The 20,107-nt window shown below is 36.4% G+C and overlaps 1 protein-coding gene and 1 long non-coding RNA gene across 21 annotated transcripts in view; one reads left to right on the top strand and one right to left on the bottom strand.

Annotated features, from left to right (window-relative positions):
- Positions 1–20,107, top strand: part of nbeaa (neurobeachin a) — a 140,187-nt gene that overhangs the window by 112,009 nt on the left and 8,071 nt on the right. For 5 of the 20 annotated variants that reach the window (XM_065260241.1, XM_065260275.1, XM_065260252.2 and 2 more), the window contains 20 exons: positions 1,251–1,405; positions 1,521–1,647; positions 2,125–2,244; positions 6,450–6,583; positions 8,333–8,394; positions 9,590–9,654; positions 10,418–10,526; positions 11,089–11,255; positions 12,053–12,177; positions 12,363–12,512; positions 14,143–14,279; positions 15,855–15,972; positions 16,059–16,161; positions 16,299–16,414; positions 16,501–16,613; positions 16,761–16,901; positions 17,214–17,333; positions 18,837–18,989; positions 19,266–19,433; positions 19,662–19,751. In XM_065260241.1, coding sequence (XP_065116313.1) covers positions 1,251–1,405; positions 1,521–1,647; positions 2,125–2,244; positions 6,450–6,583; positions 8,333–8,394; positions 9,590–9,654; positions 10,418–10,526; positions 11,089–11,255; positions 12,053–12,177; positions 12,363–12,512; positions 14,143–14,279; positions 15,855–15,972; positions 16,059–16,161; positions 16,299–16,414; positions 16,501–16,613; positions 16,761–16,901; positions 17,214–17,333; positions 18,837–18,989; positions 19,266–19,433; positions 19,662–19,751 — 2,473 coding nt within the window. The remainder of the gene's footprint in view (positions 1–1,250; positions 1,406–1,520; positions 1,648–2,124; positions 2,245–6,449; positions 6,584–8,332; positions 8,395–9,589; positions 9,655–10,417; positions 10,527–11,088; positions 11,256–12,052; positions 12,178–12,362; positions 12,513–14,142; positions 14,280–15,854; positions 15,973–16,058; positions 16,162–16,298; positions 16,415–16,500; positions 16,614–16,760; positions 16,902–17,213; positions 17,334–18,836; positions 18,990–19,265; positions 19,434–19,661; positions 19,752–20,107) is intronic. The other 15 variants (XM_065260323.1, XM_065260373.1, XM_065260291.1 and 12 more) reach the window with 7 other exon arrangements.
- Positions 1,245–9,118, bottom strand: LOC135741655 (uncharacterized). The gene is made up of 3 exons (XR_010529555.1): positions 8,853–9,118; positions 1,507–1,622; positions 1,245–1,381 (listed from the first exon to the last, which is right to left on the bottom strand). It is a non-coding gene; the product is annotated as an uncharacterized lncRNA (long non-coding RNA).

The raw sequence follows: 20,107 nt of genomic DNA, 5'->3' as shown, positions 1-20,107 counted from the left end.
TTATTCTTGTAAAAACAGATGCTGTAAGCCTCTTCAGTTACACTCATGCTCATACACGGACATTCAAAACAATATAATTTACTTTTTATGTTGTTTACATCTTACAAATCATGTTTACTGCGATAAAGCCAGCAAACGGCACTTGATCAGCCATGCCTGATCTAAATGCAGCAAACTACGGGAACCACAGCATGTCCGACTTCACGTCTCCGTTTTCAGCTCCTCCCCGCCTGCACGCGGCTAATCTCGCTGATCGGTTAGATCCAGCCACAGCCGATGTCAAACACACCTAAAATATGTGTTTGTTGTCAAAATACATGCCTGCTGCACACGCGTCTAAAGGGTTTATGATAAAAGTGCTCGCAAGACCCTTATTCACACTAAACTCTTTTTACACATGAGATAAAGCGAGTGTCTGGCAAACGCGAGCGTCACTTTTATTATAAACCCCTTCAAAGCATCTGCAGCAGACACGTATTTTGACATGACGTGATGCACATAAGTTTGCATGACGTGCCAAACACATATTTTGACATGACAAGCCACACACATAAAAAAAGAAGTCTCCGGCCGCCATTGTTAATAATTATTATTAATAATAATTATTAATAATTTAGCTAATTTTTTCGGTTTATTCATTTATTTTATTTAACTAATATTTTAAATGTTATTTTGTAGCAGTTAATATTTTATTAGTTTCCCAAATTAAACTTATTTTAGTTTATTGCTAATGCAACGTTTATAATTTTAAAAAATACAATAAACTATTCAATTATTACATTTCTCAATTAATATTTTAAGTAAAAAAACACTTTTACTCCTGTTTTATTCTTTTTAACATATTTTAAACTGTTTTTATTCAAATCACATTTATTTTATTTTCAATTCTCGTGTATCATGTGTGATTCATTTCTTGTATTTTTACATTTTTCCTCTTATATATTGATTTCTCATTTCTATGTAAAGCACTTTGAATGACCTCTGTGAATGAAATGTGCTATACAAATAAGCTTCCCTTGCCTAACATGTGTTTTAATAGTTTAAGTAATATTTTAGTTAACGGGTTGATTTGAAAACACATACTGTTAAGATTTGGATTTTAAACAAGGGTTTGTTTTTCGGTATAAACAAGGATTTAAAATAGAGCATATTGATTTAATGTATATTTAATTCAGGAGTTTATGTACTGTAGGGATTGATTTTATATACATGTTTATATAGTCTCTGATTTGTTTGTGTTGTACGCGCAGGAGTGTAGTGGTGCCTGTTAAGAAGCCTCCTCCAGGAAGTCTGGCAGTGAACACAGTAGGTACACCCACCACCAGTGGAGTGCCCTCTTCGGGAAGCACGCCCAATATTTTTGCTGCTGCCACAGCAACACCTAAAAGCATGATCAACACGACTGGTGAGTGCTTTGTAGCACTATACAGACATATAGGATTACATTCTGTCATTAGAGCCAACACATGATGGATACAAAGCTTAATCTGTTGTAATGTGACTTACACAATGTTTAACAGGTGCCACTGACTCCGCCTCTTCGTCATCCTCCTCTTCATCAAGCTTTGTTAACGGCGCCACAAGTAAAAACCTCCCAGCCGTGCAGACCGTCGCGCCGATGCCTGAAGACACGGTGGAAAACATGAGGTACACGGGTTAACACATACACATCCCTGCTCACTGTATCATCCATTATGACATCACTTCCTGTGCACTTTCTCTTTTGGCTACCTCACTTCCTTCTACTGCTTCCCGTAATCCATAAATTCCTTCTCTAGTGTTCTCCTTTGCATCGTAATATCTTTTTTGTAACCATCGCACAAACCACAGTAACAGCTTACTGAGGTCTCTCTCATTTTTAAGGTTTTGTTAGCGTGATGTCCATTTCCTCGCTATGGACGGATGGGTGCATCTGTTTTCATTTGAACGCAACACAATTCATTCTTTCTTTTCTTTTTGTTTGTTTCGGTTTACTTCTTTGCATGAACGAAGCTTTAGGCCTCAGTCATTCTTTGATTTGGCACAGAGAAATCCACAGGGTTTACGTCACACTATAGACTACAGTAAGCTGCAGTAAATACCTGTATAGTCATTGCTCTCTGTTTGTGCCCATTTGTATTGCAGTGCCTTTTGTGAAGTGGACCAGTGTCCACTGCGAACCAGGCTGACGCCTCCAGAACTCAAATCCTTTAGTTCGCTGACAGGATTCCAAACAGCCCCAAGAGATGCAGGACAGTTTCTTAGGCAAGAAAGCTTGAACTAGCCCCATTAACCCAGTGCTACCAGCTTAATATTCATCTGTCCTTGTTCTTCTCTCTTTCTCTCTATACTGGTGATTGTGAGTTTCCTTGCTGGCCAGCTACACCAATTCTGCTGCTTGTATCTGCTAGATTTGATTCTGTCTCTTACATAACACTTACTAACATTGCCCTCACCTGGTATCACACGATAAAGCTTAAAACATAAAATCACATTCATTTTAAGCAAGACACTCACTGTTTTATGCTCAGTAGCTCCGCCCACTCCAGAATCCCATTGGCCCAAAATTCACTATATCGCACTAAGATCGGAATTATGATAATTGGCATTTAACAGTTTTTTGGGTTCAGACTTATCTACACTATAGCTACGTTTCCGTTACCCTTCAAAGTGCGCAAATTAAACTTTTTTTTGCTATTTGAAAATACGGCCAATAGAAACACGTCAATTTTGCAAAACTCCCATATATTGCAAAAAACTTTTACACTCGCACAAGATGTTATGTCAGGCTATTCGAAAATGTGTATTGCAGAACTGCAATGGAAACAGTATTTTCAGGTGAACTGATGTATGTAAGTCTCATAATCATTCATATGGTGCTTTTCTTGGCATTAATGTTTGCATAACACTCCTACATCCCCGTTGGGAATGGGTAGTGCGGATAGGGCTGTCACAATGAGTAAATATTGTGATTGTTTGACCTCGTCGCGATGATTTCAGTTCACCGCAATGATTGCACATCTCTCTTAAAACACAAGGGGGAGCTGCAGTGCCTGTATAAACGAGACAGTATCAGATGGCGCCCCTTAACTGACAGTGTAACACGATACATTGCAAAGCCATTCTATACAGTGGAAAAAACAGCATTTAAAGAAAGGCTGCAAAACTTTGATAAGCAGTATGAACTGCCAGGTAAAACATACATTTCCAAAACAGCAATTCGAAATTTAGGGAAGTGAAGTATGCTATTCTTAAGGATTTGTAAGGAAATATTTTTTTGCAGCCACTACAGACATGTGGTCCAGTACTAATATGACCTTAGTAAGATTTGCTACTATTTAAAGCGTAACTAAACCCCTGATCAGAGCCTGACTCCACCCACTGGCAATATTTGAAAAATCCAAGAAAAGTGGGCAGATCCCAACGGAGATAGAGGGGACGAACTAATTTCGTACCAAGTGTCCGGTGAGATCGTAACAAGGGCGTGGTGAGCTTGAACCTGCTTACGTCACGAGGTATTTTTTGGACCCAACATCCAATAGGAAAATCCAACTGCAGTAGCCACCGTTCAACCTGAAGAGGGCAGCACTCAGACGTTTTTACACCATATATTGTAGTATTGAAACACTTTATATCCAAATGTCAAAAAACTTACTAAAATCATTGAACAGCACTAATAAAGCCCCATTCTTACAGATCATTAACTAAAAAAAGTTGGTTTCGGGTTTAGTTACTCTTTAAGGCCTGGTCTGGTAGAGTCCGTTTATTTTTTATTGCATTTTTGTGTTTAAATTGTGTTTATTTCTTTTTCAGTTTTTGAAAGATAAATGTATTAAATAATTACTTTTAAATGTGTTGTGTATTAATATTTACTGCCAGGTAAACCTTGCAAAAGATTTCATTTTAATAATCACAACAATGTGTGAAAATTATTTCATAAACAATTAAAAATTTATGAGAATTAAATGTCAAAGCAATAAAACCGACAATTAATCGTCATAACCATCACAATTTATTAGACAATTAACTGTTAGCCAAATTTCATAATTGTGACAGCCCTAAGTGCGGAATCCGTTGACATAATGTTTGGAATTACTTATTGTGAGGAAATATATGTTTAAGTCGCATATCATCGGTTAGTGGAAACTTTTGTCATTTCACAAAAGTTTTTATCAACATTTAGAAAATATTGCGAGTTTTGCGCAAATCTTTCATGAAAACGTAGCTTATGTAAATGCTAACACATCCTAAAAGTGATTCTGGAATTGCTCCCGTAAAGGAGATCTAGTAACATTTACGTAACATTTCTCGAACGCCTCCTGTTTAAACAAAAGACAGAAACAACGGAAAGCGTGTGTCGTAGTAAGAATGCGTTTGTCGTCACAACAACATATTTATTGACCAAGTTTTAAATGAAGATCAGCGTGCACAAAGAATAATGTCTGCAAACTGGAATGAAGCATAGATCAGGGAGCTCTTTATTATGCATGTGAAAGTGAGATTGTTCGCCAGCATTACAGAACATGCGCTAGTTTATGATCAAATTTGGAAAAAATAAGCATGCGCATGATTTCTCGAGAAAGAAATCGCGGACAATAAGCAAACTTGAGCCACTTACAGAAAAAATCCACAAAATGCACGATTACAAAAACTTTAGACGTCATGTCTATTTATGGGATTACTGGATGTGTACACTGTAAAAAATGTCATGTAGTAATTCAGCTTTTTGCCAACAACTATAATGTAGATGTACCTTTGTTATTTTCTTGCCAACAGTTTGTTCAAAGTTAAATGAACATTAAACTTTAACATTAAAGTCTTTGTCGTTACAAAAAAAAAACAATAAAATAACAGCCTCATGCAAAGCATTCAGGGAACCAGAAATCCAACCTTTTTCTGTCTTTTTCCTCAAGATTTGGTTCCCAAAATGCTTTGCATGAGGCGGTTATTTTAGTTTTATTCTGTAAAAATAAAGAGTTGTTAATGCTTAATGTTCATTTAACTTTGAACAATCTGTTGCCAGTAAATAACATAAATTTATATCTACAGTAAGCAAACAGTTTCCAGTAATACTGTAATTTCTACAGAAATGTTTTACAATGAATGAGCGCATGCACAGATTCCAAAAAACATTGGATGTTAATGAACTAAAATCAAACGATCCTGTTTTTGACAGCAACACATTAAGACAACCATTGAATGCAATTTCATAATATTTAAAAACAATGAATGATGAACAGGTAACATTGGCTATAACAAAATGGCATATTGTATAGAAAATGTGCTTAGGTTAGCCCATAGATATGTATAAGGCTAGATGTCTCGCCCGCGCTGCTGGCCAATTGAGGGGAACGTCCGCATTTGGCAGCCGTCTTTACCACAGGCACCGATTTTCAAACGCTTCGTTTTGTTATAAACGTCAAAGATGTACCTATGACACTGCATACTTATACTAAAAAAATGAAAAAAATCATGAAACATGTTAAAGCATCCAGAATTATATACACCTTAATAACGTTTGTCAGAAACCAAATGTTTAAAAATTGGTAGAAAATTGAGCAAGTTATGGTCATTTAAAAGTACCTGCACCATTAAAACCCAATGCTACGAGTGAGTGAGCTGCCTGTGGTAAGATGGCCGCCAGGTGATGACGTTAGAAACTCCGCTGTAACACATCTAGCCTTTATAAATATCAATGGGTTTAGCCGACATGAAAATGTTGGCAATGCTGCTGCCTGTATTTAATTTTTTTACGTTATATTGCAAAAGTTAAGTAAAAAGAGAAATAATTTTTTGCTGGTCCGAAGCTCCTATGGAAATTCCATCACTACTTAACCGCAACATAAATATTAAATATACTCACATTCACACTGTATTTCGCTATCAGCGCGGACAGAAGATTACTGATTGCGTCACACTTGGTTGTCACGGACATCAGCCACTTTAGATAACATGGTTGTCGAGTATTTAATAACGCAAGCTGATTGATAATACAAAGAACGCATGCACACTCCAAGCCAATAATCATATTGTCCAAAAACTTGACAGAATCATCCCCGCTAGCTCGCTGTTACTTTCAAGCTAACAACAGTAGAGACATGTTCATTTCTTTTGCACCACACTGGATGCACCTAAAACTTTCATTTTTCGATTTCTTTCTCATCAACCCTCTTATGTTCACCTTAGTCTGGTGTCATTTGCATCCCTGGCGCTGCAGTTGTAGTCTTTAGCGCAGGTTTACAGAGCTTGTAGCTGAGCGCAGGGGCAATTAGAGGGTGATGTGTGCGTATACACGAGTGATTGGTAACCATTTGCTTTCTTCACCTCCCTTTGTTTTAATTCCTGTAGGACGGTTTAACCCTTAGACCTTGTCACATACTAACCAACTGGTACTGCAACTTATGGCACTGTGAGTTTTGTAGTCTAACTGGATCTTCTTTTCTCTTTCTGGCTTTTTCTCGCTCTCGCAGTATCACCACTAAACTGGAGCGGGCGCTGGAGAAAGTGGCTCCCTTGCTGAGGGAGATTTTCGTGGACTTCGCCCCCTTCCTATCGAGAACTCTGCTTGGCAGTCATGGGCAGGAGTTGCTCATTGAAGGTACAGGTGCTGTATTGTGCTCTTTTTTTTCTCTACCTGGTGTCTCTGTGGAGTCCCTCACTGTCTGCCGTGTGTGTCCGCCCACTGGCTGCATCATATATACACACACAATCATGCGAGTGCATGGGCCCAGAGCAGGTATGAGTATAGGATGCCAAGAATTTTGATGAAAAATAGTTTATGAGGAATTTAGATTCAGACCAGAAGTCTGAAAAGCCACCTCTATTGCAATTCACATTTGCTTCATGTTTCACCACTGTCTTTTGTCGCTTCATATTTCCCTTATCTCTTTTCTCTCAGCTTTTTGAACCACCAAAGCATCAAAGTTGTGCTTAAAATATTTGCAAAATATCCATACAAATTTGGCTTAAATTAAAAAAATTGTTACACAAATATAAAAAATGCAGAGCAATTAAAACAGTTTCTTTTTCTTAATCAGTACTTACATGTACTAAAGTGGCTTAAGTGGGGGCTAATCATGTAAATTTATTATCAGTTATAATAACTACTAATAATTACTTTTTAAAATGTTATATGTGTGTAGTATTTAATGACGTGACATTAATTATTTTGTGTCTGTGTGGATAAATTACATGTAAAAGGGTTAAAATTTCAAAAATAAATTTGCAGATTTCTTGCATAAATTCTCTTTTTTGAGAATTAAGTCTAAAATTTCTGGGTTTATTTTTATTTTAAAAGAATATTTGGGGGATAATTGCAAAAATGTCAATGTGGTGTAACCGGTCTGTGTCAATTGGTGTAACTAGTATTTTTAAAAATATATATAAATATATTCATAAAAAATGTGGAATAAAATATAATCATCTAGTTTAGTGTAATATGATTTTTTGTCAAAGATTATTTAGACATATGTCAGGACAAATATTACAAAAACGGATAAAAATGTACATTTAGAAAAACTAATAAAATTATATGTTAAAATGATTTTTTTTTTTTTTTGATGATTACGCTTACATCAAGGTGGATAAAATATTTAATATTTCTCATTCTTTGGCGCAATTAACCATTAAACAATTTGACATTTTCATGTCCATTCAGTCTTAACTTACAGTAAATAAAAATGGTGCAAATGTAATTATTTATTGCATAAAATTAATACACTGTGCATTGAAATAAACCTGATGTATGCTTTTAAAACAAGTAAAACAAAATTGAATTTCTCATCTTGCCAAACTGTTTTTGTCACGGACCCATATATTTAAGAAAAATTTGTAATTTTTTAATAATTAATAATCTGAACATTTTAAATATGTTAATAGTAATATTTTATTATTATTTTAAAATTAATCATATTATTAAAGTATTCTTCTTAATAAATTATTTTAATTAATATTAATAAATCTTTTTATTACTTTTGATTTTTTTTTTGCTTATGCAGTACTTACAATTAAAATTATTATTATTTTAATTATTTTAACTCTCTCTGTCTCTCTCTCTCTGGCTCTGGCTCTCTCTCTCTCTCTCTCTCTCTCTCTCTCTCTCTCTCTCTCTCTCTCTCTCTCTCTCTCTCTCTCTCTCTCTCGTCCTGTCGGGCTTCAGTGTCTGTGCTCTCACATCGTCTTCTTCACAGTTTAATGTGTTTGTGTTATTGTTTGTGTTGTTTATTAAAGCTGAATTTTCTTCTTGTAAGAACACAGATTAGTCTGTGTTATTGAGTAATGGTATTTTGGCAATGTGAATGTGTTTCTGTTATTGTAAATATGTGCATACTAAAATCAGATTTGTGTCAAACAGGTTTAGTTTGTATGAAGTCCAGCACATCAGTAGTGGAGCTGGTCATGCTGTTGTGCTCACAGGTGAAACTTTTATTCTCTAATTTTCCCCCCAGCTTTCTTTTTCCTTAACCGTTATCACATTTATAAAGATAAAAAAACAAAATTCACCATCTTCTCTCATCACTGAGTGATTAAAGGAGCAGACACCGAGATTACATTGCATTCCAATTTCAAGCTTCATAAACTCTAAATTAAATCAAAAGATTTGTAACCACATTTAAGCAACTTAAAATCTGGGAAGAAGTCGCAGTGCTGAAATGTGGCAACAACATTTCACCAGTCTTTGCCCCCCCCCCTGTGTTCAACCTTAACAAGATCCAATTTCAGATTAACCCAATGCAGCAGGCCGGCGCTGGTACCAAAGTATTACTGTTTACTTTTGATAACACTTACACAGTGACAAAAACCTCCAAACTTCATTGAGTCCACTTTTAATAACTATTTAAAATCTAATTCGTCAAAGAAATAATTTCGCTCACCTTTACAATGGTCGTTTTTTCATGAAAATCCAGCGATGAGATCCATAAGATGTTCTGGGCTTTGCTGGGTTTTCCACTTTTCTCTCAAATTTGTCCCAATCAATTCATTACGTTTATAACATCTAACTGACATTTAAAAAAAATGAATGAACCTCCAGTTAAATCCAGGCGTCAACATTTTAAATTAGCAACCTTATTTGAGTCTTTCAGAAGATCCAGGATTTATACAGCAGCATCTCAGTTGGCTTCCTCCACCTTTAGAGATGAATTTAGGACTAGTAGCTTTAGGGTGTAACAGTGGCCCATCCAGCTTTTGATGCCGTCTCCCCTCCTCCCTTGTTTCCCGTCATCAGCACGTATAGTATTACTGAAGCTCCAAACCTTCCATTAATGGCTCAAGGGATTGAAACTGTACCCTAAATATTGATTGGCAGGAAGCAGGGGGTAATGGGAGCTGTCTGTGATGTGTCCTTCTAGAAGCATCTGATGCTAAGTGCATTCTGCCTCTCTTATGCCTCACCCTCACTTATGCGGCCAAGAGCCAATCAGAGATCATCAGTACATCCGTTCAGCAGCCACATCAGGAACCCATCCATAAAAATGTGCAAATATTGTCTTTATTGTTAGAAAAAGACAATAAAGTGTATTTTAAGCATCCCCAAAGTTTCATTTACTGCTATAACTAAAATGTTTCAATTATGACGATCCTTAATGAATTTCTTTTTTGTGGGTTTCAGGAGTGGCAGAACTCCATACAGAAGAATGCTGGACTTGCTTTTATCGAGCTTATTAATGAAGGAAGGTAAAAAAAATACTTGCTTTAATCCTCATTAATTTTCTTGACTACACATTAGAGTTGACCAGTTTATAGTTAACCACTAAAGCTTTAGTGGTAGTTTAAGATATAAACAAAGTAATTTAAAGAGTATTCTAATAGCAAAGGTTGTGGGTTCAACTATAACTGTAACGGTACATGGGGCGAAAGCGTTAATGCTTAAAGGATGCTTGTCTTAAGTGTGGCCAACAGCCAATCACAGTTGCCGCAACAAATGCTCCGGGGATGGCGCAGTGGATAAGACACACGCCTTTGGTGTGAGAGACCTGGGTTCGAATCCACTGTGACACACCATTGTGTCCCCCTGAGCAAGACACTTAACCCCTAGTTGCTCCAGAGGTGTGCGACCTCTGACATATATAGCACTTGGATAAAAGTGTCCGCTAAATAAATAAATAAAATTAATAAATAAAGGCGAACACACGCTAAAAGTTGATAAATGTTCAACTTCTGCGCATGCAACAACAGTGACGCGACGTTGACGGATCCACAATTCAGTTCGGCAACGCATTAAAAGTTAATGAAAAGCGTTAACGCTTTCGCCCCGTGTGAATGTACCATAAATGGGAAACAATGGTAAATGTAAATAATTCATACCAAAATAGCTTACAGAACCTTTCTGTGAGATCAGAGAGCACAATATATTGACAGCAGATGCAATATTGATCTTTAGCGTTAAAATCAAGTCTGTTGTTGACTTATTACTAATGGTGAGTTATGTTTGTTTAAGACTGCTGTGTCACGCCATGAAGGATCATATCGTCAGAGTTGCCAATGAGGCCGAGTTCATCCTCAACAGACAGAGAGCCGAGGATGTTCACAAGCATGCAGAGTTTGAGGTCAGTCAGTCTGTATATATAGAAATATAATGTACAGTATATTCATTTGATTGCCTATGACAAAAATTAAAGGGGGCATATCATGAAAATCAGACTTTTTCCATGTTTAAGTGTTATATTGGGTCCCCAGTGCTTTTATCAACCTAGAAAATGTGAAAAAGATCAACCCAGTAACTTAGTTTTGATAAACCATTCTAAGTAAGCAGAAATTTGGCTCCCTTGTAATGTCAAGAGGGGTTCTTATTATAATAATACAGCCCCTTAAATCTGCACTATCCAACCATGGCATTGCCATTTAGGGCAGAGAAAGAGAAAAAATAATTGACAGCACATCGAGTTTCAATTTTAACAAACTACCAATATGGCACATTTTTGCTCAAACCTGCAAAGTGGCAATTTTAAACATGTTATAATAAATTATCTATATGGTATTTTGAGCTAAAACGTCACATTTGTACTCTGGGAAGTACAAGGAGTTATTTTGCATCTTAAAAAAGTCTTGTGAAATGTCCCCTTTAAATGATGTATATGGGATATTTGGCATCTTTTCTCTTTTCTGTAGTCAAACTGCGCGCAGTATGCAGCCGACAGGAGAGAGGAGGAAAAGATGTGCGATCACCTGATCAGTGCCGCTAAACACAGAGATCATGTGACCGCAAATCAGTTGAAACAGAAGATCCTGAACATTCTGACCAATAAGCACGGAGCGTGGGGCACGATGTCACAGAGGTGCACCCACAACTTCCTGTTGATAAAACTTTTGTGTTTGAAGTGAGAAAATGACATGTAACATTTAAATCTGATGGCAAAATATTAATCAAGTGTGACCCTGTCAGTGAAAGTCTCAAAATCTAATTATAAAAATAGGAGCATCTTTGTCATGATCTTACTCAGTCGGTATTAAAGGAAAACACCACAGTTTTTCAATATTTTAGTATGTTCTTACCTCAACCTAGACAAATTAATACATACCTATCTTTTTTCAATGCATGCACTTTTAATCTTTGTACAGCGCGTTGTGAATGTGTTAGCATTTAGCCTAGCCCATTCATTACTTAGGATCCAAACAGGGATGAATTTAAAAGCAACCAAACACTTCCATGTTTTTCCTATTTAAAGACTGTGATATGAGTAGTTACACAAGTAAGTATGGTGGCACAAAATAAAACTTTTGTTTGGAGCCATAGGAATAAATGGGGCTAGGCTAAATGCTAACACATTCAAGAAGTGCTGTACAAAGATTAAAAGTGCACACACTGAAAAAAGATAGGTGTGTATTAAATCGCTTAAGTTGAGGTAAGAACATAGTAAAATATTGAAAAACTGTGGTGTTTTCATTAAAATATATCAAGGTTGTATTATCACACAATGTTCTGGATGATTTTATGTTGAAAAATCACAAAAAATGTAGCTGGCAAGGCCGCTTACCTGATTTATTACTGTAATCTGTAATACTGCAGTTGTTGTTGTTTTTTAATTTTGTGGCTGTCCTCCATCCCTTCATTCTCTCTCTTTTTCATTTTCAGTCAGCTGCATGATTTCTGGCGTTTGGATTATTGGGAGGATGACCTGCGCAGGAGGCGGAGATTTGTGCGCAATGCCTTCGGCTCCACGCACTCAGATGTGCCTCTCAAATCTTTAGAGGAATATGGTCAGCATTATTCTCTTACACCTCAGAACTAATTTGTGGTCTCTTTTTTGTACTTTTTTAGACATATATATAAAGAAATACAATAAAAAAGTGATAAAATATTTGTATAAGTCAGTTCATGACTTCATGTCATAAAATATAGCTTGTATTGTTTAAAATAATAAGGATTGTATTTTTGCCATAAGCAGGCTCTGAGGAAGAGGAGGGGATGAAGTCAAAGAAATCTTTTCGCAGTCATCCGGTGGTCAGTCCAAATCCAGAGACTGAGCTGATGCTGGAGGGAGACGATGATGCGGTTAGCCTGCTGCAAGAAAAAGAGATCGACAATCTTGCAGGTAGTAGTCAGCGCATCTGATCCACTAAAGAGGCTTTTAGCCTTTCAAGAGATTCACAACTAGGCATCTCACTGATCCCATTGTAAAAGAGCCATTGAACTAGAAAACAGATTAGCGTTTAATGGCGGTCTTTATCAATAGTGCCAGCCCAAGCTATTAACGTGACCCTTGATGTTTGCTGGTTCTTTGATGTATTGTTTATGCACGTGCTAATGTATGCAACTGTACTCTATTTCCAGTGGCTTTTCGGCCGAGAGTACTTATCCTAAGAGGCAAGTTCGGTCCTTCAGTAAATGAGTATGCTAATTAACGTTTTAGTCCAAAACAAGCTGCGACTCGCCGCCTTTTGATGCAGATCTCAACTAAATCCTCACAAACGTGTAATTTATGAGCTTTAAGTGCTACGCCTGATTTTGACATTAAAGGTCTGAATCACGAAATTAACTAATTAACACCTATCAAAGTAGCCACTTAGTCATTATAATAATTGTTTTATTTTTTCCCCTGCTTGTTTTTTTCCTGAAATGCTAATTATTTTAGTGAGATAAAGATGGTCTATACTATAAATAAGCATTTTCATATTAATGTTAGCATTTTATTCATCTCAATTGCAGTTGTCGCATGACCTGCCACAAACATTATAATGAAATATTTACATTATTACATAAATATATTTATTTATGCTGGGCAAAGGTTAATCTAGATTAATCGCATACAAAATAAAAGTGATTTTTTTTTGCATAATATACAAGTGTGTGCTGTGCTTAATTTTTTATGTATATATAAATACACACAAATTCATGTATTTATTTAAGAAACATTTACATGTGTATATATTTATGAATATTTGTATATATTCTATATTATATATAAATTAATAAAAAATTATAGATAAATAAAAAATTAAATGTTTATATGTATGTGTGTGTTTTTAAATATACATAAACACACACATACACACACACACACACACACACATATATTACGCAAAAAATTACGCGATTTATCTTTGCCCAGCTCTTATATTTATTTTTATGTTTCTTGTACATAATCAACCCTGGTAAGATGGTGAAGTTATGGCTACGGCATCTGCCAGTCAAACCCTGAATAATTAAATGTATAAAAATGTGTAACATACTCTAAGGGGGTGTGTACACCAAGGCATTTACAGTACGCCGGCAGTTGGCGTATTTTTTCAGTTGTTCTCAATGGAAGCGCAGCCCTCATCACTGAACAATCACAGTTGAAAAATGTTAAACTTTGGGTATAAAAAGATTAGCTCATCAGTATCACTTCTCATTCTACCGTCCAATCACAGTGGAGGAGGGGCGGGACAGATATCACAACAACCAACTGTTGCATCGTTCAACGCCTGATAAACAAAGCAGAATAATAATAGTAACCAAAGTGCTTTGCTGAAAAAACGCTGGCAAGCGCCTATAGTCGGCGTCCGCCTGTTGTTTTCATACGCGTTTAAGTGCTTTGGTGTACACATCCATTAATGTTTGATTCTCTATTTTGAAATCCAAGTTAATAAAATCTAACCATAATCACTTATGATTTTTATTAACATCTTCAGTAAAAGCTTTTCAATAGAGAGTTTCTTAATTTTGACATGGTTTTCTTTCAGGTCCAGTTGTCCTGAGCACACCAGCCCAGCTGGTTGCTCCTGTGATTGTTGCTAGAGGAACGTTGTCAATCACCACAACAGAAATCTATTTTGAAGTTGATGAGGACGATCCAACTTTCAAAAAGATTGATGCAAAGGTATTGGGTTCTTCCTAATGTCCACCTATGAATATTATTATCAGTATTTTTTTTTTTTTTGCATTAAAGTGAAGATGTTTTTACAATTGTTTGTAGAGCAAAGATCTTTGCACACTGTAGTACGAAAATTACGAATGCGTTTTTTCATATTCGTTATCCTACAAATTTGTCACACAATTAATCCATTGCGGATAAAATCGCAAAACAATACAAAATTCTTTGTATTGTTAGCACTATTCATTACGACTCGATGAATAGCAACAAACTATTGTTTGGCTAACTTGAGCGTGGCACCTTTCAGTACGGTGGCTCTGTCCAAACGCCTCTCAAAATGCAAAAAACGCAGAAAATTGAACCTGAAGGGAACACTGAAGGGGCTTATTTCCCGATAACTACCGGCTGCCTCTACATTATCCCGCTTATTACACGCCTACTTGCCACATAAGAAAAAAACTGGACATGAATATGAATTTGAAACATTTTATTGGCATATTTGTTTTAAATTAACATTTTTATCCTTCCGCAAAACTTTGCACAGATGCATAAAATGATCGTAATACCTTATTAAGATTCTTCTCTTTCATACTTGTCTGTCTCCATTTTTTTCTCTTTTAGCCAGTCTTTGAGAAGTTTTAATGCCCATTCTGTATTTTTTTGTGTGTTGGCTTCGTAGCTGTCATGCTCTATTTTGTCAAGTTCAGTCTCAGTAAGCTCTCTGCGTCTTGTCGTTGTTCGTTCTTCTATCCACTGTTTAAATGTTTTGTTTTTTCCATACATGTTAAAAGTTATGTCAAAATGTTCCATTCTTAGTTGTGGTTGTCCAGTGTTTGTCACAAGATGGCGCCAAACAGTAATCTTTATTGACACGGAGCGATTTTAATCGTACAAGTAGTACCGGCTATGCGTTATTACTTTGGAGTGGTTGTTATTTGAAAAGAACGAACCTGCAAATGTCTCAACTGACCAATCAGAATCAAGCATTCCAGAGAGCCGTGTAAAAGGTTGGGATATTGACTGAACTTTTTTCTTTATTCAGAAAGGACAGTAAACATGTACTTAGAAGGTTTTGCAGCAAAAGACGAAAGTCAAATTTGTTAAATACCAATGAAATGACTAAAGTGACATTTGTGAAATTAAGGCATTTTAGTTACTGACTAATAACCTTTTCATTGCCATAAAAGTGAAATTACTAAACCTTAACATAAGAGCCTGACAAAAAATGCTCATTTACAAGAAAACATGTCGGTTGTACTTAGGGGTCGTACACTTATCGTGTCTTTTGCGTTCTCAAGTTCGTTCGTTCGAATGTATGCGTGCTCATAATGGAAGCGACGCAGTCGAGACGCGCACGCGGTTCGACACGCTCGTTTTTTCAGAATGCCGCTAGCACACCGCAGGTCAAGTGACAAGAATCTACGCGTTTAGCATTTTCCATGCATTTTAGGCGCAACATGTGAACGGCCCTTTAGAGGGTTTTGCATCTGAGCCCTTCAAATGCAAGTATATTATGAATGTTATCCAATCATGTATTTATTTTGCGTCCACATGTTAAATTGTATATGTTTTGCGTGTCAGGTGTTGGCGTACACTGAAGGTCTGCACGGCAAGTGGATGTTTAGTGAGATCAGAGCAGTTTTTTCTAGACGTTACCTGCTCCAGAACACTGGATTGGAGGTCTTCATGGCCAACAGGAGTAAGAGACTGAAATGCTTAAAACAAATAAAAATAAATCTATTTATATTTATATTAACTTTCTTTCTTCACTGTTTCCCTCCACAGCATCCGTCATGTTTAACTTCCCAGATCAGGCCACGGTGAAAAAGGTGGTGTATAGTTTACCTCGGGTGGGTGTCGGCACCAGCTATGGTCTCCCTCAGGCGAGGTAAGGTCTTGATGTTGACTTAATATTTAGCTGTAGTCTCTGTTCAGAATAAGATGGTTGTTGTTGATTTAAATATACCAATAACAGTATTATTAGCCTGTGTTTTGTCCGTTTTTACATTACTGTTTCTTCCACAGACGTATTTCTCTTGCGACACCACGGCAGCTCTTTAAGTCGTCTAACATGACCCAAAGATGGCAACGGAGAGAAATTTCCAATTTTGAGTACCTCATGTTTCTGAACACAATCGCAGGTGAGAGCCACGTTCACTATCGCTACTAATAATGCTAGTCAAGGTGTAAAGAATCAATGTAATCAGTTTTTTTTCTTTATTTCCAGGGAGGACCTATAATGATCTCAACCAATATCCTGTCTTCCCCTGGGTCCTCACTAACTACGACTCCGAGGACCTGGATCTTACCTTACCAGGGAATTTCAGGGATCTATCAAAGGTAATCACACTAGGCTGGTTTATTATATGTCTTTCAAGAAAATACCGAAAAATCTTGACTATTACGATATAATGTACAGTACGTTTTTGTTATGCGGTTATTCCAGTCCCCGGCATATCTTTATTTCTTTCCTGCTTGTTACCACAGCCAATCGGAGCCCTCAATCCAAAGCGAGCCGTGTTTTACGCCGAACGCTATGAGACATGGGAGGATGACGGAACTCCGCCCCATCATTACGCATCACTTTATTCCACCGCGGCGTCAACTCTCTACTGGCTTGTCAGGATAGTGAGTACTTGCTATTGATCTGTATTATGTCTTTACTAATTGCTTGTGTTTTTTTATGTATACACATTTTATTTTCTCATGTTTTGGGTGTAAGCAGTATCAGATAATTTATAATCCTTTAAATTTTAATCCTTTAAGCTTGCATTTTTCCTGTAGCTCAATTGGTAGAACATTGCGTTAGCTACACAAAAGCTATGGGTTTGACTCCCTAGGAAACATACTGACAAAATGTATAGCTTAAATGCATTGTAAATCACTTCAGATACTAGGGTTTACATAAATAAAATGTATTCCACTTTCTCATCATTCCAGGAACCCTTTACAACTTTCTTCTTGAATTGCAATGACAACAAGTTTGACCATCCTGATCGGACCTTTTCTGGTATTGCTCGCTCTTGGCGAAGTTGTCAGAGGGACACATCTGACGTTAGGGTAAGAATAAGACTTCACATGAAACCAATGGAACCAAATATGCATTAAGTTGCAGAACTTTCAGCTGACCTTACGAATTAACTACGAATATACTTTAAAGGGCACCTATTATGCAAAATCCACTTTTACAAAGTGTTTGGACATAAGTGTGTGTTGGCTGTGTGTGAACCCAACAACCCTACATTGAAAAAAGTCCACCAACTACTTCTTTTCTGATCTCATTAGAAATGCTGTTTTGATTCTCTTATCAATGTGATGTCACACTGATAAAGCCCCGCCCCCAGCCACTTACTGACTGGTTAATTTGACCTAAAAGCTTTTTTAAATGGGTGATTCTCACGAAATCCAGACTTAGAAGGTGTCCAGCATCAGATTTTTTTTTTAAAAGCCCTTGAAGCGCATATAAGATTGAGGTCTATATAACTATTTTTTTAGAGGATTAAAAAAATATTTCCTATAGAATTATTTACATTTTTTAGATTATCATTATCAAAAATTATCATTACCGCAACACGATACTACAATACATATATGCATTTACAAACTCATGTTTCGGTAATGAGAACTCAAAAAGTTGTCTAGATAAAGTTTCAACTTTTATCTGGAGAAAAAAATAAGAACTGATTACCTGGTAGCCATCTTGAGTGTCACAGTCAATTATGTCCCTTCCAACAATTTTTTTTTTTTGAAAATATAAGTTCATTGAGGGTTTAAACAACAATTGAAAATTGTTGCGGATGATGAGAAAATTGGTCTTTGGACACATTTATATTCCTTATTATTGTCTCTACATTTACCAATGATCACCAAATGCCACATGTTTCTTTACTGTAAATGTTTATAGTATAACATGCACTGAAGCATTTTATTTTTAAGATTTTTTAATTATAAATATTTCCATGCCAAAGAACCCAAATTTAGTCATGGACACGTTGCGGTAATGAAAATTTTCCCCTTAAATGTGGAAAAAAGAACAAAATGTATTTGTATGATGTCATTTGAAATCATGTGCAAAATAGTACATGAAGAGATGTTTGTAACTGTATGCAATTTATTTTGATAGCGTTTTCTTTTATTATCAAAATGTTTCATGACACCTCATAAGTCTAATTTCACGAGAATCACCCAAATGTGTTTGTTAGCATGCTATATAATGCTAATGCGGCTAAAGATACTGTTGTCTTAGACTGTATTCACAGAAATCAGATCTGTTTTAACCAAAAGCGCTCCCTGTCTGTTAAAAAGGGAGTGAGGAGCTGTAGCTCATTTGCATTTAAAGGTACACAGATTAAAGGCGCTTCTTTGCTCCCACCCAAATGGGGCATTTTGGACATGCTATAACAAATGGGTTTTTTAAGCTGAAACTTCACAGACACATTCTACGTATACCTGAGACTTGCATAATATTTGCCCTTTAATGTATTTTATGTGTATCATATTTTGGTTATAATGTAAATTATTGTAATTCTGTTCTGTCAACATACATGTGTTTATGTGTAACAGGAGCTGATACCCGAGTTTTACTACCTCCCTGAGATGTTTGTGAACAGTAGCGAATATAACCTGGGGATGAGAGAGGACCGAACAGCCGTTTGTGATGTGGATCTGCCAGTCTGGGCCAAAAAACCAGAAGACTTTGTTCGCATCAACAGGATGGTGAGAGATTTGTGTGTGTGTGTGTGTGTGTGTGTGTGTACCTTTGCTGAGGCTCACATTACTGTGCAATTACAACATTATTTGAATTAGTAGTTTGATTCAGGCAATCTTTTTAAAGTGTCAAGAGTCTAAGCCGAATGAGGCCATCGGTTCATTAAATAGAGCACTTCAATTTGTAAAAGCAAAAAACCCCACTTTGAACCTGACATAGACTTTAAAGCTGGTAATTTCTCTTTAAACCCCTGATTGTTTCTTCCATTAACTGTGTCGTGTCAGGCGCTGGAGAGCGAATTTGTGTCGTGTCAGTTGCACCAGTGGATCGATCTCATCTTCGGCTACAAGCAGAGGGGCCCTGAAGCCATTAGGGCCCTTAACGTTTTCCATTACATGTCTTACGAGGGCTCCGTGAACCTGGACATCATCAGCGACCCTCAGATGAGAGAGGTATTAAAGTCCCTGTGTAACGATCTGTGAAGCTTAAAGATTTCAGATGTAATGACTGGTTGATACTTGATAGTGATGTTGTTCTCCTACCTGTCAATATTCTTCTTTCCTTTACAAAATAAACAGAGCTTATTTTGTTTATAGAGATTGGCACGTTCACAACAGTGTCCTGTGATGTAATGTACTGAAGATGTAATCCTTTGCTTTGTTTTTTCTGTATCCGTGTAGACTATGGAGGCTCAGATTCAGTCATTTGGACAGGCTCCATCTCAGCTGCTAATAGAGCCTCATCCGCCCCGCAGTTCTGCAATGCATTTGGTGAGATAACGCTCAAAATTTTTATTATTATGTCTGTTTTGGGACTTGTATTATAGCTCTTTTATTAAAGTCTTTATTACATGTTTCTGACTGATATTTTTATTAGATCTTATATGTAGATGAATATTATGGTTTTGTAATTAGATTTATTATACTGTAGTCTTTTATCTTGACACGTCTTTATTACATGCCTTCTATATAGATCAGATTACATCCCCTAACCTTTTCTTTTGAATAACATACAGTATACTAAGGAATTATGCAAATTAAATACTGCAAAAAATGACTTTCTTACTTAGTAATTTTGTCTTGTTTTCAGTAGAAATATATAAAATAATTAAATGCACTGCAAAAAA

Source organism: Paramisgurnus dabryanus, chromosome 10 (genome assembly GCF_030506205.2).
Source record: "Paramisgurnus dabryanus chromosome 10, PD_genome_1.1, whole genome shotgun sequence".
NCBI lineage: Eukaryota > Metazoa > Chordata > Actinopteri > Cypriniformes > Cobitidae > Paramisgurnus > Paramisgurnus dabryanus.
The sequence above is the reverse complement of the archived record's forward strand: the minus strand, read 5'-3'. Positions and strand labels throughout refer to the sequence as shown.